Here is a 24,553-nt window from a genome sequence, read left to right on the forward strand (position 1 = left end):
GCAATTTAACGAATTATTAATTTATTAATTAATTTACTGATTCGTTAGTTGAAATACGTTAAGAATGATCTATTAATAAGTTAGATTATAGAAACAAACTGTATTTCTAGGTGTAATTTGTTTTTATATACACTCGACAAAATATCTAGGGATACCTAGGCGATCGTTTAACGATATCATTATGCACAGTAAATAAATACATCCGAGGTACGGATCTAATCTAAGGATTTTATCTTGTCCTTTTCCAAGAGGTCAGTCAGAGAGACCGTGTGAAAAACATTCTACACCAACGCTTCGAAGAAAACGCTTCAAATCAAAGAGGCAATACTTGTTCATTTATCTCAACAACGAGACCTCGCTTCGACCGTCACTCATCCCACACATCAGACGTGTCAAGGTGGATCGATCTTCGAGTTCCTGAAGACCGAACGGAAGTCGTTAAAGATTCAATACTATCTCCTCGCGCGCTCTCTCGTATCTCCTAAATAGCCAACAGCCAACTTCTCGATGCCGTGGGAAAGACAAGCAAACACTCCTTTAACAGGAAGCACTATGTCCAACGTTTATAATGCAGAAACGATATATACGCAAATCGGAATCCCAATTACTCAATGAAAAAGCCTGTCATCGTCGTCCAAACAAGTCACATCCCAGTGAAAGTTATCATAAAGTATCATGTACACGTTTACACATAGTATAAATTACGATTTAAACCAATTTCCGTTTTGACACACGTCAACGAGTTCTTTTCGAAAATCGACGACAGATTCGAATCACAATTCAACAAAATTCACAAGCCTTTCGAAACCTTCGCGTTCGAAAGTTTTAATAATTTCTTACGCGAAAAAGAATCCTTTATTCCTTCAACTTTCGAAACTTCTCATTTATTCACGTTATTATCTACTCGGCTTGATTCTCAAGATTCCTAAAACTTTTCAAACAGCGTTTCGATTCTCGACCGATCGATATATCAGGAACCGATCTATCTCAGGATTGTTGGAACGAAGGAGACACGATTGCAAATCGTTTTCACCGGATCTTTTCTCTCGATCCTCTATATATATATATATATATACGTGTATGTACACAGCCTGCTCGAAGCTAATCTTCGTCTCGTCGGCCAGTTTCCTCGCCGGTTCCTTCTCTCCACGTGCGTGTACACGATGCTGGCACGGCTATAAGGTTACAGGAGAGGCCAACCGCACGTCAGACGAGAGTCAACTAGTAGAAATCTCGTCGACGAATATTACACGGCGGGCGTTAATCGCGCTCGACGGGCGTGAAGCAGCCGCGTTAAGGAGGGAAATCGCTCGAGAGTCCAACCATTCTATTTCGCTTTCCTCCTCGCCCGCTTTTCCTTCGTTCATCGCCCTTTCGTCGTCTCTTTGTCCACTAAACTTTTTGGAAACTTATTGATTTCCGTTAAATCGGTTAAAATCTTCTTCTTGCGTATTACATTAATTTTTATTATCGTTGAGTATAAATTTAGGATAGAATCGTAATCGTTAAACGACGTTTCATTTAAAATAAAACTCATAAATATCTAAAATTGTATGCGAATTGTAATGGTTGTGTATACAAACGTGAAGCATATTTTGAGTTTACTCGAGTATTATTCCGTTTGTTCGTATAAGATATCCTCTTCCAGAACAAACATTTGGCAAGGCTTTCTCCTCCATTCTAGGCTCCACAACTAGTGTTATTCCAACTCGCGAACTCAATCATGCGGCATGTGTCGAGGGAATCCGGATTCTTTCAACTCCAATTTATCATATTACGCGTTACTCGTTCCAAAAGTGTTGAACTTGGGGAGGGAAAGGGGGAAGGAGCCGGTAGATGGAACGTTTCACGAAGTAGAAACTGGTTGTCATTTGACATTTTGCAAGCCTGGATAAAATTCTGTTCTTTCCTAACTGTTCAACTTTTCTGGAACGTACGGGACATCCATCACATTGATCAAAATTATTGTCGATTCACGGTTATCTCTGTTCTCGCCACTTCCTCCCTCAAAATATTTCGAGTTTACTGTTCCATTGCTCTTTTTATCAAATGCAATTGATCTCGACGATTGAATTTTTGTTATTTAAAAGAAAGGAATGTTTTAATTTGATGAAAATTTAATATTGAGAAACGTTATAACTGCCATTTTATATATATTATAATATAAATTATATAATTAAAATTAATATCGAAAAATCATTAGTTAAAACTTGGATCAAAATAATTTTTCTACATAAATTGTTTAGTATTTCATAATCCATCTCTGTATGAAATTAAAGTTGACGTTAAACTATAATCTCTTACGTATCTATTTAAAGAAAAACTGTTATATTGTATAACATATCTCCTTATCTTTCTCAAAAGATATTTCATCGTATTTATATAGAAAGCAGACACGTAGACTGTTATAATATTTCATGGAATATGTCATTTGTACGAACCATTCCCATTTTTTTTTCCCTGTTTTAAATATAATTTCGAATGAAATAGGAAAAAAAGATCTGACTAAACATATATGAAATGGAATAATTGCGAATCTCTTGTTATCCTTGCATCGTGAAACGAAGACGGATAATAATGGACACACAGTTAAAAGGCTTAAGTCGATTAAGTGAAATTTTATCTTTCCTTCGAACGATACAACGAACAATATTCCCGATCGAGAAACACGGTTCTTCAATTTTCGAAGCGATATTTTCAACGAGGAATTTCGAGATAAAACGAGAATATTAAAAATAATACAAGGACCTGTGCATCGGCCTTTGTGCAACGGGTGAAAGAGGCCGGTTCAACCGCCGGAGAAAGGCTTCTTGTCTGTCCTTGCCTGCGCGAAGAACGAACCTAAAGAAGAAGAAGAAGAAGAAGGAAAAAAAGCAAAAGCAAGAGTGATTTTAACCGAGAAACTCGCGTGTTCCGCGTCTATCAAGGTCTCCTCCTCCTTCGAGTGTAATGGAACGACAATCTAACGACAACTTAACACGATCAAGAACGCGACATCTAGAATCTCTTGGAGAAAAAGGAAGGAAGAGAGATAAAGAAACGAACAATGGAAAGAATTATAAATAGAATTCGCAATTCCAACGTTGGATTCGTTTCAACGAGCGTTTCTTTTTCTTTTTCTTTCCTATTTTTTTTTCTCTTTCCTTTCCAATCGACCGTACATTAGTAATTTAATTACTCCGATTTACTTCGAGTCTCCAAGCGTGTATGTGTGTGTGTGTGTGTGCTGGGTTGGTTTCATATGGCAATTTTTTTCTTTTCCTTTCCCCTCTTTCGAACTGCACCGATTCGTCTCACCTGCGCCACGGCACGAAACACGTATCGTTTTCAAACGATAAATTCTCCTCGCTCGAGAATTGCGCTGCAACGAAAACTCTCGATCCAGAGTTTATTGTATATGTTTATCGGGCTAATTATTATGGGAATGTTGTTACGTTGGATCGGTTAAATTATGAGTCATTTGTGGGAATATTTGAAAGGTTCTTTTGTCACGTGCAAATTTACAAGTTACTCTCGTTGATAACCGAGAATGGAAATGATTGGAGTAGTAAAAAATATTGAAATTTAATTTTTGCTGAGTATTCCTTTCTTATTACGAAATAACCGACAATTTTTTATTCAGGATCTTAAACGAAGATCCTCAAAAATATCTATCTATTGATCACATCAGTGTTATAAATTTAAAAGAAATTCTTGAGAACTATTTACTATACATTTGCATCAAAATAGTTTAAAAATCAATCCATCGCAAAAAGCTAGCCAATTAAATTAATTCAACTTGCACAAATTTCGAAAGTTTCGTTCCTTTTCAAACAATGTACGAAAATTAAATAGCCACTGAAAATTTCGAATTTCATCAAAATTGGCAAGGAGACAGATGATCCCCCAAAACGTGTACAATTCTCACGCGTGTCGACGAGCTGCCAATTCCCCCTCCCCGTGTTTAATAACGATCGGAATCGAGCACGCGTTTCGATTATTTTCTCTCTCTCTCCAAAGAGACAAGCTCTATAAATTTCATCCACGAGGACAATCCACGATAAATCATTTTCCAACGGCAGCCGAACAACTAACGGTAATTGGTCTAGTCGATGCATAACCACCACTGCTATCTGGCCCTGATACCCTCGCCTCGATACATGCACCGATATTAAACCGACTCCCTTTCTCCCCTCCGTTGCTCGATATCTCGAAGAGGATAAGAGGCACCACCCGTTTCCCTCCCACGGATACACTTTCTTCCGTGAAAAGCAACGAGGAAAAACTCTTTCTCTCTCTCTATCTCGTCTTTTCTACACGTTTATTACGAGCGTTCATGGAACAATAGAGTGTAAGCATTGATCGAGGCCGCGATTTTCTCCGTGCTGGGATAAATTTAGTAAATTACGGGTACTAATTTCAAGCATCGGGTAATATCCATCGATTAATTATCTTCGTCGGCGGTGATTTTAATGGATAAGAGTTTGGGAAAGGAAACTAGGATTATTAGAAGGCTGTAGGATTACTGGCTTGCGAAATTTAAAGGAAAAATTCCTATCGGATTGATTCGGTTTTTCTTTTTACAATCGAGAGTTCGAAAAGGAGAATTTTGAAAGAATTTTAGATTAGATTCTTGTTTGAAAGAATGTCGAAAGTGACAATTAGTGATAACAAGTTGAGGATGTTTTTCTTTTTTTTTAACTCCTCTGATGGAGTGAAACGTGGAGGATAAGAGTGTGGGGAGATGTGTAATGGAAAACGTGTGTTCCACGAACAACGATGGGCAAGTTCGGTTGTTTTAGGATTAAGATCGATCGATCGTGAAATTACCGGTTAAACAAGCTTGTACGTGTTTCAAACTCGTGAAATGGAGTTGGTAAATGTAGATAGAGATAGATAAATCGTAAACGTACACTCGGGATCATAAATATGTTATGTGTTTACGCGAACGATTGATACGTACGAAATTAATTATCGATATGACACTGATAATATGATAACGAATAGTGAAAAAACATCGGGAAAATTGTTGTTTATACAAGTTTTATATTTAAATATTAATAATCACACGAAAGGTACCTTTCACACTTGATTTTCGCATTCGATATTGACGAGATGAAGATGGAAAAATGGATCATTGATAAAATAAAATTCACAATTCTTAATCCCTCGCGATTAAACGTTAGAGATCCAAAGTGTTTATGGACGAGAGTGTACAAGATGGGAGCCCTTAATCGCGAGGTGGCGGTGAAAATCAAATTTCAAGAGGAAGGAACCAACGAGATCACGCTCAGGGAATAATTACCCTCGGACGGAGTAATTTGCATACCGAGCCACGAGTTTGCGCACGAGCACAGGTCGTAAATTGAACTGTACACAGTTATAACTCTGATCTATCGGTGAAACCTGGCGAAACGATGTCTAAAATAGGCTGCAACGTGCATAAATTTCATCCGAGAGACGATCTCGATACGGCGTCCTCCATCGATTCCTCTCCTCCTGGCGCGCAATCTCTTTTACGCCTCCACGCACTGTTCGCGTTCGATTCAACGCACTTTCCATAGGCGGTAACCATTTATAGACGAAAGGACACCCGACCCCCATATTTTTCAGCCACGTCAATGGGAGAGATAGTCATCCGAGCGACCGGTCTCATTGCCGATTTATCCACGGATTGGATTAACGGATGGATACGACAATCTCGGTGTTTCTTTAAGGACTCTTGTCGGGGGAATATATTTATACGTATAATTACGATCCGCGTCCATCATTCCCTTTCCCATAAATGGAGGACACGTGCAATCCAATTCGTGTTCTACACATCGTATTATCGATTTAGACACAAGTTTACTCTCGATCCACTTAAAATAGTGATAAGATTGAGTTTTCACGTGCCTCTCATCTTCCTTTTAAAATTAATATATATGTAGAGAAATTAAAAATAAAATTATTAGATACAAGAAACGATCTATCTTCAATTCTCTCAAATCTATATATCTAAAAAAAATAAATATTAATGATTTATAATCAATTAATAATAAAAAATTAAACTTTATTGAATTAAATGAATAAATATTTCACTCAAAAAAAATTTCTTTATTTAAACATAAAAAATATTATTGAAAAACTAAATCCAGATAATAAAACTAATATTTTAATAATAATTTAAAATATCATTGATTCCACAAATCAATATTTTTAATTAAACTATTTAAATTTAATTTAATTTTTTGTGTTATTTATTATAAATAAAATAAAGTTTCAAAAACGTTAAATTTAGAGGAATTCAATGTATTAATAATACAAAATATTCAACTAAAACCCCATTTTTAATTTTAAATCTTAAAGAGATTTTTCCACGATTAATAAGAGTGGATCATCCTCTTCCTTATATAAATTTATATCGTTTGAAAATTTTTCAATTTACATCCAAAGCCTCGAAATGAATGTGTAGCATAAGTTTGAAACACCTGGAGATAGAAAACGACACGAGGCAATTACCAGGAATACGAATTCGCCGATGCTAATCGAACCTATTGATCATTCCTCCCCACGATCTCCGCGCGATCACGTATCGTACGTCAGTTTCTGGACGTGTACACGAGGCGCGTGCTATCCTCCTCGACGAGGAGGTCGATGTGAGGTGGAAAGTGAAAATCCGCCGACTCCTGTTTCCATCTCTCGAGCACGGACGGGTGTACGAAATGACGAATATCGATAATGATCCACGCGACCGTAATTAGCCCCATGGATCGATTAATCGGCCGAGAAACCGGAGGGAACCTCGATTAATAATATAAGGCTCGATGGATTCGAAAAATTTGACGACCCTCCAAGCTCTCTTTCTCTATCATCATCACACGGTTGATGCTTTCGAGGCGTGTATCACCTTCTTTTCCTTTTTCTTTTCGAACGAAATTATTATTAGATTAACGGGTTTATTTGTTTCGTTTTCGTTATGATTTTTGTTGGAGAACAGGTATTATACACTATCGATCGTCTCCGCCGTGGAAAATTATTATGATACGACGTCGAGAAGGGGAAGCTCGTAGATTTCCATTCGAGGAGACACTCGAGCGAAGCAATCGAGCTCGCGTTGGATGCACTTTCTTCCGCGTCTTAATTTGTCTGCGGGTGCCGGGACTAATCTGTCTGTGTCATTCGAGATTTCTACGAGAGTCGGATCGAGGTGGAAACGTGTTATGTTGGTTTTATGTAGAGTTGGTTTATTCGATTCCTCCGATAGGATAAATAATTTTACGCCGCCGTTTGATAAATTCATCTCGCGAAAGTCTACGAGATATATATATATATATATATATTTGACTTCAAGTTGAATGGAGATTTAATTGCGAGGAGCACGTAAGTGGAATCGTTCTCGCGTGTAGAAATATTTTCTATACTTTTGTCGTTGAACGTTCCGCCAGAGAGAAACTTTAATTCGACTTGAAAAATCTTATTATAATTTAAGAGTGAATGGCAAAATTATCAACATACGTAATAAAAATTTATTGCCAGGCTGCACAATAATTTTAAACGGGATTTAAATTTTAAACGGAATAATAATAACTTCAATAACCCGATACTGGAATATATTATAATAAATTAAATATTCCGTTGATTGATCTTTGATATTCACTGGCCATTTAAATATGCAAATTTTCATATTTTTTTTTCCAAATACTTATCCACAATCTTTCTTCGCGTCATCCAGCAATATTTGAATATTGAATATAGAATAACAATTGTCACGATGATCTATAACGATACGATGCAACAGAAATCGAGATACTTTTAAAATAAAATTATCTTCCAAATTGAAATATTATTAATAACAATCGGTTTGGTTAGCCATCATCATCGTCAAGGATCAGCTCGTTACGTCCAATGCAATTTATCCTGCCAGCTAGTGTTACTCTCCTGACAACCGGTAGTCACACTCCACTGCAGTTGACATCCTTTGCCGATTATATATATATATATATATATATATATATATATATATATATATATATATATATTCTTATTCATATTCCTCGATTTACGTTTCGTTCGTTAGAAGAATCTGATCCCCACGATGACATTTTCCACCCCGGGAGTCGGCCATGTAAAATCGAATCGGCCGGAATCCGCGTTTCCTTCGCGCACCATTTACCTCGCTAACGACACGCCAATTCCTTCGTTTTCTAATCCGTTCCCTCCCATCGATCTCGCCTCTCGTCTAAATTTCGAGAAATCGCTTCTCCGTATAAATAAGATACTTTTACAGCGTGGAAATTAATTTCAATATCACGTATCAGGAATTCGTTACCACGAAAATAAATTCGATGATTGTCGTTTTCATTATTCGTATCGGAAAAAGATAAATCGAAAAGGCAATTTTATCAATTTCGTCGATCCTTTCAATCGAGATTTGTTTAAAAAAAGAAAGAAAGAAAGAAATTATTCTGTTGGGCCAATATTGGAAAGAGGTAGTTTCATGCTAGTAGCCAGACAATTAGTGCCTAACATAGTGGCGTGTATTAACGGCAATTTATAATGCGCCACGGTAGTACCGCTACGTTTGCCTATCGCTGATCGAGACCCAGTTCCATAAGTCGATGCATTAACGGCCGAATTCGTTTCGAGATACACGCGATGGATAGGATACGATAAAATTATTTGGAAAGTCCGCGATTTCGTATTTAAAATCTCTCGAAGTGACATCCGCTTTATTTTGAAAATTCCATCCGACGATGTTGTTTGAATTGAACGATATGTAAGAGTGTAATAATATAATCAATATTTTCGGTAGAAACAAATTGTTATTTTCAACAAAAAGTTTTCAAAATCCGCAATGAAATCCTCCTCGACACTGTCGATTTCAGCGAAGAAAATTCATAAAGATATACGCACCAGGATATACATTCCAAGATCGAATCTTATACAACGTCGTTACTTCAATAACGTCCAACTTACGGTGCAATTTATAATACTCGGAGGCCGCATTATACACGGAGTGAACCATGCACCTAGCGGCTCCAACAGCAATTGACATCCTTTGGTTAAACGTTCCTATCGGCGTCATCCTCCTCGTCCACCGTTTTACCGTTGCTTACGTCATTATGATAATATAAAGCCGCGATATACATCTCCTCTCCTCGATTTTTCCAACAGAATTCTCGAATAATAATCTTGAAATTCCTTGGATGAGAGGAGAAATGAAATGGAAACGAACTGGACCATTTCGGAATGTTTTTAATTTATAAATGAAAGGATGTACAATGCAATAAATCACGTTGCGGAGGATAAAAAAGTTTGACCGTGTCATCTTCATTGATAGTTGGTACAAAGGCACAAAAAACGATAATTGGTGTCGACTTTTTTACAATGATAGCTTTTTGTAAACGTTTCGTAAACAGGCTCGAATAGTCCAGCGATACTTTAATCACATATACACGAAACATCCTTTTTTTTCTCCCTGTAACAATTATATAATCTTTTAAACAATGGATCGAACTGATAGATTCTTGTTTATTGTACTTAAGATTTAATTGTTATTCATATGGATTAATTTTATTAACTTTGTGGATTTTTGGGTTAATTTTTATTTCATTAAATGATAACAGATTAAATTGTTTATTAATAAATTTATTATTATTTTATTTATTTTATAAATTTGGTTTATTATTAATTTTTTATTTAGTTGTAAAATGAGAGTATAGTGAAAATCGTTGATTATCAGGATTTTATTTAATATTTTATACAATAATTTTTTCTTTACCAATATTATATATCATTTATTATATTTATTGAATTGATTGTAGATTAAATTTTATATTAATAGATCGAATTATTGTTTGTCGGCACTTTTCAGAGATCAATCAACGATCATCATCGATCATTTTGAAGTAAGATCTTTAATTCTTCGATCATATTCCAAAATTATTTGCAATAATTTTCTCTAGTAAAAATATCATCCGTGAAATTATCCTAACCCATTAGCGGAGCAACGCGAACACCTTCGAACCAGAGAATTTCCGCTAATCGTTCGCGGGTCCACGCAAATGATTCGAGGCCTTCGAGAGCAGAAATACGCGAATCTTTCTTTGCGATTCGTCTGCGTGTGCGTCGAAAACGGAAATCAAATATCCAGAAGGGGATTCGAGGACAATTTAAATGATAATTCATAGTGGCGGGCGTAGCTCGATTTTGTAATTATCGGGTTGGCGTGTTTAATGGGCTGCCACCAAGCTTTCCCATCGTGGGTATCGTTAACGAGGACCAACCACCGGTGCCACTGTTGCCCGCAAAAGCGTTAAGGATAAATAAAACAACAAATGAAATGAAAGTAAATGCATAATGCATGTAGTAAGAGTAATTTATAACTCGTGGTCTATTTCAGAGTTACAACTCTAAGGATCGTTTCTTCCTATTGGAAACAATTTAAGGAAATTATGGAGGACGATGAAACACCGAAAGGATGTTTCGAGAGAACATTATGATAAACTCTTGACGGAATTTCGGGATTATTTTACGTTGAAATTTGTAAAATTTAATTTACGAGAGACAAGAAGAGTGAAGATAGATGAATTTAAATTTCGAATATCTTTTAAATATATTTCCAATGCAAGTGGATATATCATATTCTCTTGTGATGCAATATCTAACTACTTTGCTATAATTAAAATTGAAATATATATATATAAAGATGGATTCATTTATTAAAAGTAACAGAAGCAAGATTGAAATTTCTTAATCATTTGAATCGAATCGTTTTATCTTATCTGTAATCGTTTAAAACTTATGTTTAAACTTACACGAAACATCTTGTATACACGCTTGATACACAGATAATTTCATATCCCCTGCTTATAGTGGAGAAACTCGACGAGATAACGAAAGATCGTGGACGCGATTAAGAAACGAGACGAGAAACTTCAAAGCGATCGGTGGAGACGATGGAAAATTATCGATCGAAGGAAAAATTATATTATACATTTTGTTAGTTCGAAATAAATCTATGTGAGTCATCGATTAATTGAAAGAAATCTTGGAAATCGCAAATTAGTCCGCGAGGAGAGGTGCAATAAATAGTAGTAATCCTCTCGTGGCGGGTTTTCACGTTAAACGATAGCTGAGAAATTATTTTCATACCCGACGCGTAGTTACTTGCCGGATTACTCTTCTCGTCGAACAATTTTACACGCGTAAATAAATTAATTGGATATTAACATAGAGGAAGGAGGGGATTCTAGGGAAGGATGGATAGATACGAATCAATTCTCACCCGTGTAAAATGAAAATTGAAGTGTGAATTTTGTCATGGGTTTCTAAACGACTTAATCCGAGGTAAAAGGTTAATCGAAAGACTTTTTTTTTAATATATAATAATAATAAATTTAATTGATCAATATTTAAATCCATAAAATATTAATCTTAAAATAACCCTTATAAATATAATATTTATATACTCAGATAAAAAAATTAAAACAAATATTCTTCTATGATACTCAATATTAAAACCAGATATTTCAGATTCACCTTCAATTAAATCAAATAGGAGTACGATTTAATTCAATTAATATTCTAGTAAACATTATTAAATATAATGGATAAAATAAAATTGCTTTCCAAGAGTTTTTTTTTTGAGTTTTAAAGTTCAGAAGCTTGATTTAACCTTTTGACCCTATTTATTCATCGATTTGATCGAGTTTGATCGATTAATTGATGAGATTTTAATTCTATAATTGGATAAATTAAATATATCTACAAATTTACTCTACAATGATAAAGAAACGTGAAATTAAACGACAGTCGTAATTTATTTAAATTTTGAACGAGAGAAGATCGCGAGGAAATCATCAATCGTCAACTCGCCATAATTACATTTCAATTAAAAATTAAAATTGTAAATTATTTCTCATAAAAACTACCTTATCTATCGATAAATATCACCATCGTGTGTAATAATCAATAGAAAGTTTATAATAATCGACGAACGAAATATCCGTTTCCTGAATATAATTGCGACTGCGGAAATATTAAAAAGAACGAATCCAGATCAATAAACTTAAAACTTGTGCGTTGAAACAACATACATCATCAAGATCGATAAAATTAAATCTAAACAATATACAATACCATGAAAATTTTAAGAAGATTCAATAATTAAACGAGTTAAAACAACCAAAGCCCGCCGCGGATTCCTTTGCGCTTATGTGCCACGAGCAGGTAGGTACACCTGCCTGGTCGCGTTGTCAGCGAGGGGAGGGGAGGATCGAAGATGGTACGAGGATCGAAGACGAAGGGGATCGAGGTGTACACACCATAGATCGTCCGAGGAGGAAAAGCCGGAGTCGAGCCGCGTGTGTTCTTCCTCTTCTCTCCTCCTTCTCCCCACGAGCGTAATGGACGAATGGGGCAGCTGCCGCTGCTGCCGGCCGGAGGATTTAACGCGCTCGGATCTGGGTGGTCCCCCTCCCTCTCCCCTATCCGCGGATAGATACGTACACAAGTATCGGTGGAGAGTTATATACGCGGTGCTCGCGGCGCTACGTATTCATAACCTTATCCACCTTATCCGCAGAAAATAATAGCACGCGCTCCATTATTCATTAACGTGTATAGAAAGCGCGCGCGTCGAACGCATCCGAGCGGAGAGGAGTTTTTCGTCGAAAGGGAGCGTTGTCCTCGTTATTCAGCACGATTCATTCAGTTTCGAATAAAGAGATTCGTGGATGAGAAATTTAATCTTCGGTATATATATTAAAATTCTTATCCAAAAGAAGAGAATTTTTTGAGCTACGTTCCTTCTTGTAATTAAATAAAAAGCAACGTTTACTTTACTAGGCTTAGTTTCTTTCTCTCCATGAAATAATTCTCGCAAAGGAATACAAAAGAGTGTGTATACAACCACTTCCTTTCGATTCATCTTGGATTCGTTACACCTAATCTGAAATCTTTTCCCAGCAACCGGAGGAAAAGAAATTCATTTCGTTTAAAAGGGAACAAATCGGTTCACGTATCTCGTCCAGGAAAAAATAATTGTATACACTGCTTCAATTCCTCCTTTTTCCTCCCTCCATAGCATTTGTCGAGCGATCGCTTCGAGCGAGATTCGTATATATATCATACACGCACGTCCTGGTCATCGTTATATAATTACACCGTGGCGGGCACGAATTTAAAACACGGCCGTTCAACAATTCTCTTCCCGACTGCGTCGAGCAACTTCGACTTCATTGCCGCTCCTCCTGTTGCTTACACAATGAAGTCACGTTGAATCGTTGAATGCAAACCGGAATGCTTTGTCCGATTCAATAATAAATTTTCGAAAGCGTTTAATAAAACCAGGTATTCCGTCAATGAGGGCGCAATACGCGCGCCCTTCGAGGGGGAGGGGCGCGTTGTTTCGGGACGGAAACATTGTTCACCGCGAGGAGGATCGTAAATTCGAAAATTACAAGGTTCGCTCGCCTTAGGATCGAATCCGGGTTCGCTTGTTCGAAGGTAAAACGGGAGGATAATCGAGAGGGGAAACGAGACACCACGTATGGGATCCCGTTGTCGAGAATAATCGCCGATTGTTCAAGGAGGGATTAATTTTTCACGTTAAAATTAATTATCGAAAGGGTATCGAGGTATATCTTGTATAATTCATGTTCGAGAGATCGATCCACCTTTGTGATTTGTTTTTACATTTCATTCTAGGAATAGATTCGAACGTCGTTCGAATTACCTTTACTCCATAATTTCACGTTTACGTGTAAATAAAAGGTGTCGTTATTCAAATAAGCAGATTCCTTCGTTTCTTTTTTTTTGTCTCTCTCTCTCTCTCGATAATTGATACTAGTCACTTTTTGTCACGTTCACCGCTAAATCAAAGCCTCGGCCATAACACTTTTGCCGCACGGAACGAAAGGGTAATCTTCGTAAAATTACAGCCTGGATGCATCCCGCCTGGTGCATCCGACTCGCTTTTAATTACCTAATTTCTCTTTAGGAACGTCTGCCTTTATTTGGCGTTCCATTAAGGGCGATGGTATCCGTTATACACGTTTTACGAGGAGGAATGGTCCACGGCTTGCGCTTTCTAGACACACTCGGCGAGGCCCATTCAACGATGGAGTCGGTGCTACATCAAAAGATCCGTGGCAACGGTTAAATATATGCAAGGCCTCTTCTAGACTCTAGCGTCTTCCACGTGTATATATATATATAAATACATGTACGTTTTATTCGACACCAACAGATGGATGAATAACGACAAAGAGTGGCAAATTGATGTTACAACGGATCGAAAGCGCGTCGGTGATTTATTTCGTCGTAAAAATCCTACTTGTGCAAATATTCTTTCTCGCGGCGAGGCAAGGGACACTGGAAATCCTGACAAATATTTATATGCACGCGGACGGCCGCGTATTTATCGGCGAATTAATAAAAATAAAAATATCATAGCACGACTCAACTTTGTTGTTGCGATCCCAGCTATCACTCATCTTTCGATCTGTGCACAGGTTTTATGTACATCCGTGGAAAGTTAAAGTGATTTTCTTTAGGGCAATAGCAAGCTTATCCTCTGCAGTCTCTATTCCTTTCTACTGATTGATAAAATTGAGATCTTCCGAGAAGAAGGATAGTATAAATTTAACTCAATAATTAGTTTTAATTTTTTTAAGTAATTTTCTAATTTATATTTCCAATAATATTATAAATCGCTTGTTTAAAGATTTTCCTACAAAAATAGGTGAATGTATATTATTTAAAATAAAAGATTCTCCGTATTTGAGAAAAGATTAATGAAATTTTATTTTAAAAATATAAGTGATTTTCTTTAAGAGGCAAGCTTATCCTCTGCAGTCTCTATTTCTTCCTACTGATTGATAAAATTGAGATCTTCTTCCGTTCTTTCTCGAAAAGGATAGTATAAATTTAACTCAATAATTAGTTTTAATTTTTTCGAATAATTTTCTAATTTATATTGGTTTCCAATAATATTATAAACCGCTTGTTTAAAGATTTTCCTACAACAAAAATAGGTGAATGTATATCGTTTAAAATAAAGGATTCTCTCGTATTTTGAGAAAGGATCAATGAAATTTTATCTTAAAAATATGATTGCAATGATTTCGATTGCAATGATTTTCCATGCGGCCTTGAACGAGAATTAAAAAAGATCACACGCTTGATATCCGATCGTACAAGCGTGTAATAATAAAAGCACGAGATGTTGATGTTCGGGCGGCAATTATAAAAGAGTAGTAATTATCATGTTCAATTTTTCTTCTTCCTTTTTTTTTTTTTTTTAAGAAATTACAGTTGGCTTATCTGATCCATCCTTGTTGCCTTTCTCGACACGATAATGGAAGATGAACCGTGCGTCCTACTTTTTCACCGTACCGTGGAAGCACAATCCCACCCACCAGTGATATTCGCGAGATCTTGATCGTCCCGATTAATTGTATCGCAATTATTAATTCACGTGGAATCTGAAAATATTGCACGGAGAAGAAAGTATCGGTTCTTCGATTTATTTCTCCGCTTGGAGAGAGGAAAGAAGGGAAGGAAACGAAGATATCATAAGATAAATTCCATTTGGAATGAAGCAATCACTTTCTTGTAGGATAAGACGAAGCTTCCTTTGGCGTATAACCGACGCAAGGAATGCATTTAAATCGGTCCATTGTGAGGAAGAGAGGGCGGAATGGGGTTCTATCCAAAATTGGAAACCGATCGTATCGACGAGAAGTTGTACGCCTGTTGAAGTCTTTTTCTTTTTCTTTACTCTTTCTTTTACTTTATTCAATTTTTTTTCAAATTACAAGAAGAATTAATTTGAAAATATGAGGGATGATTTCCATCTTATCAAAGACGAGTTAATAAAATCTAGTAATGGGACGCTTTCTCCCGACACGCGCGCGCCTGACAAACGAAATTGGTACGACGTAAGAATGGATCGTGGAATCGATCTATATCGATGGATCTGGATCTGGTCAGTTTGGAGGGACCTGCGGTTAACAGGAGAGCTAGCATGACTGACGTCGCCTTAATGAGATCCGTCACAATGCAAAGACACGCCGCTGATGACTCACACTGCAGGAAGTCTGCCCCGCGCGAGCCAAGACCGGATGTCTTCGGCTCTCTTTAAATTGGCACGAGGTGAAACGAAGTCAGTGACATTCTGCCTTCTTTCCGCGGAATCTTTTCAATTTTCAATTTCCCTTTATCTCGCCATTAATAGAAACTCTATATTCTTGCATTCTGATAATAACAGAATATTTATATATATATATATCTTTCTCTATATTATTATAACACAATTTATCATTTATCATTTTTTTTAAATATTCACCGTTTATTCTCTAATTTTTTTAGTTAATTTTCAATTTTCAATTTCCCTTTATCTCGCGATTAATAGAAATTCTATATTCTTGCATGATAATAATAGAATATTTTTACATATATATATCTTTCTCTATATTATTATAATACAATTTATCATTTATCATTTTTTTTAAATATCATTCACCGCTTATTCTCTAATTTTTTTAGTTAATTTTCAATTTTCAATTTCCCTTTATCTCGCCATTAATAGAAACTCTATATTCTTGCATTCTGATAATAACAGAATATTTATATATATATATATCTTTCTCTATATTATTATAACACAATTTATCATTTATCATTTTTTTTAAATATTCACCGTTTATTCTCTAATTTTTTTAGTTAATTTTCAATTTTCAATTTCCCTTTATCTCGCGATTAATAGAAATTCTATATTCTTGCATGATAATAATAGAATATTTTTACATATATATATCTTTCTCTATATTATTATAATACAATTTATCATTTATCATTTTTTTTAAATATCATTCACCGCTTATTCTCTAATTTTTTTAGTTAATTTTCAATTTTCAATTTCCCTTTATCTCGCCATTAATAGAAATTCTATATTCTTGCATGATAATAACAGAATATTTTTATATATATATCTTTCTCTATATTATTATAACACGATTTATCATTTATCATTTTTTTTTTAAATATCATTCACCGCTTATTCTCTAATTTGTTTAGTTAAATTTGCAATTTTTCGAAGTTTGAAAAATAACGATCGACTTTCGCCAAGACGTTAATTCGTTTCGCGAGGCAAATTTGATCGGCGATATGAGTTTAAAACTCGTCGATGAATCACACACACCGAAACGAATTCATTCTCTCCACCACGTCACTCGGCCTTCATTCATCGAACTGGTGTACTATATACGTGGATTCGTATAAAAGTTTATCTCGTTTCCAAGTCTGATCGCGAAGATATATCGATTTTTATTTCCTCCTCTATCCTTATAAAAAAGAGCACAAACGTATCACGCGAGCCAAGAAGGAAGTTTTTTTTTCTTTCTCTCTCCTTCCCCCTCTTAAAATTTTTCGCGATTTTCGACCAATCTAGGCGAAGAAATGGTACAAGGTGAAACGATCGTAATCGAGCAAAAAAAGAAAGGAAGAAAGATAAAAAAAAACGTAACGGAACAATTTCAAGCGGCGAAGATCGCGTGTCTATCCACCATATTCATCTACATTTCTAACGATCAATTGCGGGAGAGAAAAAGTTCTCGCCTGTTCTCAAGATCGTCACGATAATAAATTATGATGGACGGTCTGCTAATTGAATAGCTGAGAAAGTTACATTATTGTTCCATTAACAACAACACCACCTGTGCGTTTCCCTGTGCCACGTTTTAAAATTTTTCTTTCGTTTCTCGATATCCAAAACGTATACAAATCTATTTTTATGATCCCCCCTAAAAATCGTTCGGGGGCAATTAGTCTTCTTAAATATTAATTTTATTTTCTTTGACGTGTACATGGTAAAGTTTGCGGGGGAAAAAAAATTCTTTCCATTTGATTTGATTTATCGAGCAACTTACTCCAACAAAATTGAACAACAAATTATCGTTTGATAAATTTGATTGTAATTGTAATTCAACTTTATTACGGCTGGTATAATTCGAAATTATGCAACGATTTCAATCTTACGTGTTACGTGTAATACATTATATCTCGAATGATATAATAACGTTTTTAATAATCCAACCAAATATTAAAAAATTCCTTTAAAATAATAAAACTGATTTACTCTATCTAAGTCAAATTTAATCATCGTTTCTTCAAATTAAATAAATTCCACAAATTACTTTCTATATCTAGAAAAAAAAATTAACAAAAATTTATTTAAATAAAACTCTCTTCACTTGCATTACTTAATAAATAATAAAAATTCTCTCTCTCAAAATTACACGGAAAAAAAAAATTACTCCGTCAACAGAGACGACGTATCGAAGTTATTCTGTGGAAAAAGGTATTCGACCATTGTTCTTCTATTTTCTTCTCCCCATTTCTCAGCGTCGAAAAGTTTACAGGAGCAATGAATCCCCGACTGACCTCCGGCTGCTCCTCGTTCAAAAACGAAAAAGAGGGAAATATTCCGGGGACGGAAATTTCACCACCACGCCCGGTCCAATTTCTTCGGGGCGGCGCAAACTGCAACACTACATTAGAGGAATTGTCTGGAATCGAGCGCGCCTTGGAGCGTTGCCAAAGGCGGGAGATTACTTCGTTGATTCCTTCCGGGCCCCACAATTCGATGCGGCCGTAATTGCCGGGCTTCCGTGCCAAATTTACAGCCCGTCCCGTTTTACCGAAAAGATCTAGAAGACATTTTATATTATACGAGAGAGTGTACCTTGGCACCACGTTGCGCGATATACAGCGATATACAATATTCATCCCCCGCCCCACGTGTTGTCCTGGATAGTTATTTTTTTTTTTTTTCCCCCTCGTTTCGTGTCACCGAATCATTATTATGCTGCATGGCTCGCATTAATGAGCTCGTCGAGAATATTTATGGAGAGAGAAAAATAAATAAATTGTATCCATCGTTATTTTGGTAAAAATTTGAGAATTAAATAATTTTCTAATAATTTTCTTTATAGTTGTAATTGATTAATTCGTTTGATATTAGGTTCTCTTTGATGTAGCATTTCCACGAATAAATAACGTTAGATTCTGATTACTTCCATTAATTATACTTTTATTGAGAAATTTATTTTATCCAAGACCAGGAACAGGATGAACTTTATACCCAAGTTTATCTGGATATTTATATCATTCATCAGTTAATTTTGCAATTTTTTCTCTTCATATATCAGGAATCTCATCAATTATAGGTTCATTAAATTTAATAGTAAGAATTATAATAATAAAGAATTTTTAAATTTCTAAATTATGATCAAATCTACTTATTCCCATGATCAGTATTTATTACAACAATTCTATTAATTATGTCATTAATATTAGCAAGAGATAATATTTAATACATCACTTTTCCAATAGAAGATCGAATTTTATATCAACATCTATTTTGATTCTTTGGTTACCCAGAAGTTTATTAAGAATAATTTATGTAATATTAGGAATTGGATTTTTAGAATTTTTAAATAACCTTCGTTAATTCTTTCGAGATCTTTTTAAAGATAAGATCCTATTTTCTATTAATTATTGATAAAAAATTCAACATCTCCTTTTTTAAAAGAAATAATATCAAAGTATCGCTTGGTGCCATCAACTTGTCCTTCCAATTTTGAATGTAAACCGAGAGAAAAATAAACGAAAAGGAAAAATGCAGCTAATTGAATTATCTCTCTCTCCCTTCGAATGAAACAGAACTCAAAGAACTATTTTCCAACGAAGTTTTCACAAAAGTTTTCACGGGGAAAACAATTTCTCCCGACAAATGAGTTTCGCGTCAAAGTCTTTGCCCCTTTTCGCCCATAATTCTTTTCCAGAAAGCTTACCCTGCTGTATAACACACCCTTTACAACAACTCCTCCGAGTCCCGGCGGCCACGTGGATTTTTGCGGACGGGATTCCTTCACCGGCCTGCTGATGACCAAAGGGAGGAGGATAGAAGGGAGGACGTAAATCAATTAGGCGGACGACGTGCTAGTTGTTGATACAATAAAGAGAAACGTGACGTTGCCTTATGGGAGGGCAGGAAATGAGTAACGAGAAGGGTGAATCGAAACGTGTCGTGTTGAAAATTAACGTTTCCTTTCGTATTATTCTTCGTGCCTCGCTCGAATCATCCTTCATCCAGTTAACGCAAACATTCCGTTTGACGGATCGTTTCTCGTTCGAGCTTTTCCTTTTTCAAATAAAATATCGGATATTTTGATTTTAAAGTTTCGACAGACTCGTAGAAATTATCTCCTAATTACGAGAGGATTAAAAATATTTATATATATATAAATGTAGAACGTTGGAAGGAAGTTTCTTTTTTTTAAAGAGCTTCATCAATTCTTCTATCATTCTAAAAAGGTGTCTCATATTTTTAGCAAACACTCTGGAGGAGCGCGAGCGCAGTTATTTCAAGAGTTTACAGTGATGCTAATTGAAGGAAACGATAAGCATACGTCGAGATACGGCATCGGCTAAAGACATTTTACAAATCGATTCGCGATATTTAATTGATTTCAAGAGGCGCTAATTGGTGGACGTCGATACGATGTTTAAACGGTAAACGTTATTTCCTCGAACCGGGAATAATGTAACCAAAGTGTTGCCTCCTCGACGCCCCTCGACGTCCACCGAGGTATCGATAGTGTGCACAGCACTCGAGTTTACGCGAAAGTTTTCGCGAAACGAGGATAACGGTACCACGAACTCGACGAGTGTTATCGTTCCTCCGCGTAATCGTGCAGATAAGAGTTTATCGCGGGAAAACAGGTAGTACACAAAGTATAATTCCCTCGATCGGTTTGAAAACGAGAGAAAAATAGGTTGAATCGATCGAACATTCTCAAAAAGGCAGGATTTGCAAAACAGCGAATCGATCTAATTTTTTTATTTTATAACTTCCGTTTTTTTTTTCTTCTTTCTCTTCTTATTTTTAATCCTCGAATGGACGAAACGAGGCGGAGGAATTGAAAAGCGGCCACTACTATAATTTATAAAATTATCGAATCATTATTCCCGCCGTTAAAATTTTCGAAAAATTTATATAATATCGCATTCCATTTTTATGAATCAATAAACTGAAATTGTATCGTAAAATTTAGCAACGATACACGTGCATAAATATAATTAGAATTAAAAACACGAGACCCGTCAATCTATACTTATTATGATACATATGTAGCTGATAAAAGTGTTAAAAGAGTTATGTTTTCTTGTTAATATTAAAAGAATTTTTCACGCAATAATTGGATATTTTATATGTATCGTAATATATAAAGATAACTGTATATGATAACAAATTGAATAACCCGAAGGAAAACAATTTCTCAAACAGCTAAAAAATCCATTTCTTCTGCTATGGCACACTTTCCAACTTATTATTCCATTGACGTATCAATAATAAACCAACTAAAGATATACTACCGCACTAAAGATAAAGCACGTATTTTTAACCCATCTAATCGACCCCAAGAAAAGAAAAAAAAGCAATATCCAAAACGAAAATCCATCCACAAGAATCTTAATAAACTCTTGTTTGAATTAAGATAATTATTGATTAAAAATGGAGGTAAGGAATAAAAAAATATTTGTCTCCGTTTCCTGTTTTCCAGTCCCCGTGATGCCACCGCCGCCGATCGTTTGGAAACGTTAGCAACGGGCCCCGAAAAATGGCCTCGATCTTGGGAGACGGGACGGACCCAGGGGGCTCGGGGCCCTCCCGATGCCTGTTGCTCCTGCAAAGGTCCCTCGCGATCCAGCTGACCAGGGGCCCGCCTCCGCAGGTTCTCAACGCAAGCCAACGCGAGAGTCCCAAGGAGCATCCAGCCGACGAGATGTGGATGTACGATAAAGGTTACAATTTGTTTCAGGTGAGTCGTGATCATTCCATTTTTCATTTAGATCTTCTTATTCGGGAAACGAAGAGTTTCTTGACCTCAAAAAGAGGTAATCTAAATGGGGACTAATTTTACTCGATAATCGTACAGTTGAAATTGTTTTTTTTCTGGAATAGATAACTGATATTGTACTATTCTTGTTCATATTGATTACAGTAAATTATTTGAAAAAAGAATTATCTTTATTAGTCTCATACAGTAGAATACGGTTGAAAATTTCCATTAAACATCTCCCCTAGAAATTGTTAATTTAATTGTTGAAAGAATACATTGGAAAATTCTTGATATCTTGCTGGTGGTCTATTACAAAAAACCGTAGGAACAAGATTCCATTGGACTGTGACCGCACGTACGATAAAACGATGTACCTCTTCCAAACTAGTCGCCAGCCTTTTTTTACAACTCGGCATTCCCGAAGCGAAGATTGGCGTTGATTGGATGCACCGTTATGCCGGAATGAGACAATATGAATTACGAGCAATTTCGCGAGCCAACTTTAACAGAGGCAAAGAGGGAGGAGGACCCACACTACGAGGCGAAAGAGTTAAGTGGCGGATGTTCTAAGCGATCTTGTCACAATCCTTCCTTTCCGTATCTCTCTCTTTTTTCTTTTTTTTCCCTCCATAGCCTTGGAACGTGGCAAAACCAATCCAACATCATCATTCCTCTTCTGTTCTCGTAAAAACGATTGATTGCCAATTCATCGAATCGACGCGGTTAGATTCTATCGATCGCAATCTCTCCATTTCTCCTCCCTCCCAATGTTGTCAGGGGTTGTCCAGCTCCAGGGGAATCAAATTGGGACATGCCTTTCCACGAGAAGAGTGGCTCTTCGGTTTCAATGAGTGGGGATGGAGCACACCCTCGAAGGGAAACGTTAACCGCTTCTCGTAACCGAAAGGCTGTTGAAAGTAAGGGCGATAATAATCGAGATCTTTGTTATACATCTTTGACTTCCTGACACTCTCCTTTCAAACAGGATCCTTTTATTAACACCTGTTTTTTGGTGGATTGTGAATAGAGAATAAAATAGATGTCGTTTAAACTTGAACAAAAATCTTAAGAATCTTTTTTACACGATTCGGAAGAAACGAAAGTAAAAGTTTTTAAGGAACGAATAGAATAGATAAAACTTTAAAATGATTAAATTTATACATCGAATCGAAGATAATTTATGAAAATCTCGATGATATCTGATTGTAATCGTGAAAATATCAGAATATCGAATCTTATTTTCGCGTGGAATGAATAAATCATGATAGGGTAGGCATCGATGCTAAGCTTAAACACTTGAACAGGGGACTTTTTCAAAGATTCTCTTTTTTTCTTCACAAGATCGGAGAGGAAAAGTTATCAAAGAGATCAAAGTGTCTCCAAAGATGTTTCAAGATGAAAGAAAACTTGTCAAATTGATAAATTGACGGTAGGCAGATGTTCGAGGCACGCTTGGCAACGCGGAAGAGGAAGGATCGATCGTCAAAGGGCAAACGATAATAACATCATTCACCCTCCTCTTGTTTTGCATATCGCCACACGATCGCACCCCAATGAAAGCTTCCAACTCCTCTTCCAACTCTCCTTAAAAAACCTATCGCAAGAATAAGCCCGCGTTCAGCTCGATCTAACCCAAGATCTTTGCCATACATGATGAAGCAGATAGATGATAACAAGCCGGTACGATCTCATGTTGAATCAGATTTTCTTTTATGTTCGTTCATTAACATTATATAATTGGAGAATATATTCTACTTAAAGATTAGTAATTAAATTTTATTAACATTTATTTTAGAATAAATGTTATTTATTTTATCTCAAAATTTGAAATTATATTATAAACATGTTAATTTAAAGAGTCTGTATTTTCCGTGAAATGGAATGTATCTCACAATCAAGTCTTTCAGATTAGAAAAGATTAAACTGTTTCTACAGAATTTTTTTTAATGAAATGAAAAATGCATCATTATGTCAATTAAAGGTATCCAAAATCTGTATAAACTATATATCTGAAACGAATATCATATTTAAACTAAATTAACCATGACAAAATAAATATTATTTATATAAATCGTGAAGAAACGAATTTCCTTCTTCAAAAGAGGTGGCGCGAAAAAAGTAAGTCGTTATCAACGGATAAAGTGCAATTAGAATGGAAAATTAATCGTATTTCTCGTACATTGATTTACGCTCCCGCTCGTTTCAAAAGCGAAAAATAATTTGAATGCCACAGAAGTTGGATCGATTCGATCGTGGAAGAAACGGTGTGAAACCGTGCCGTGCGGCACTCTCGATAAGGGGACGATAATCTTAAAGGATTGGGATTGGAATTGGATCAACGCACTATAATTGTCAGGCTAATTAGAGCCGCGGTTGAAATTGCTACATTTACAGTCGGCGTTATCGTTTCACAATACGTTTACCAGCTTATTTATCGCCATCGTTAATTATTGTTCGCCGCTGTTCCATCGAGATATTATCGGCGTATGTACAAAACGATCCAACTGCTGTTCAACTGCCGCCGCCGCCGCAGCAGCAGCAAAGATTCCATCTCCACGGTGTTCCAGGCTGCCTGCCCACCGCGTCGTGCGATCTCTTTCCAATTATTATCGCTAAACTCGACTTTTAGATAAACATCGGATATCCTATATTCTCGTAAATTTCTCCTAATTCCGCCTAAG

General features: G+C 36.0%; 1 protein-coding gene across 3 annotated transcripts in view; it reads left to right on the forward strand.

Annotated features, from left to right (window-relative positions):
* The window catches only part of LOC409778 (storkhead-box protein 2), a 113,988-nt gene that overhangs the window by 36,910 nt on the left and 52,525 nt on the right, over positions 1 to 24,553 (forward strand). For 2 of the 3 annotated variants that reach the window (XM_006562213.3, XM_393271.7), the window contains exon 2: positions 21,594 to 21,851. In XM_006562213.3, the coding sequence (XP_006562276.1) occupies positions 21,651 to 21,851 (201 nt within the window). In that variant the 5' untranslated portion in view covers positions 21,594 to 21,650. Of the gene's footprint in view, positions 1 to 21,593; positions 21,852 to 24,553 lie in introns of those variants that run through there. The other variant, XM_016915534.2, reaches the window with a different exon arrangement.

Source organism: Apis mellifera, linkage group LG12, assembly GCF_003254395.2.
Source record: "Apis mellifera strain DH4 linkage group LG12, Amel_HAv3.1, whole genome shotgun sequence".
Taxonomy (NCBI): Eukaryota; Metazoa; Arthropoda; class Insecta; order Hymenoptera; family Apidae; genus Apis; species Apis mellifera.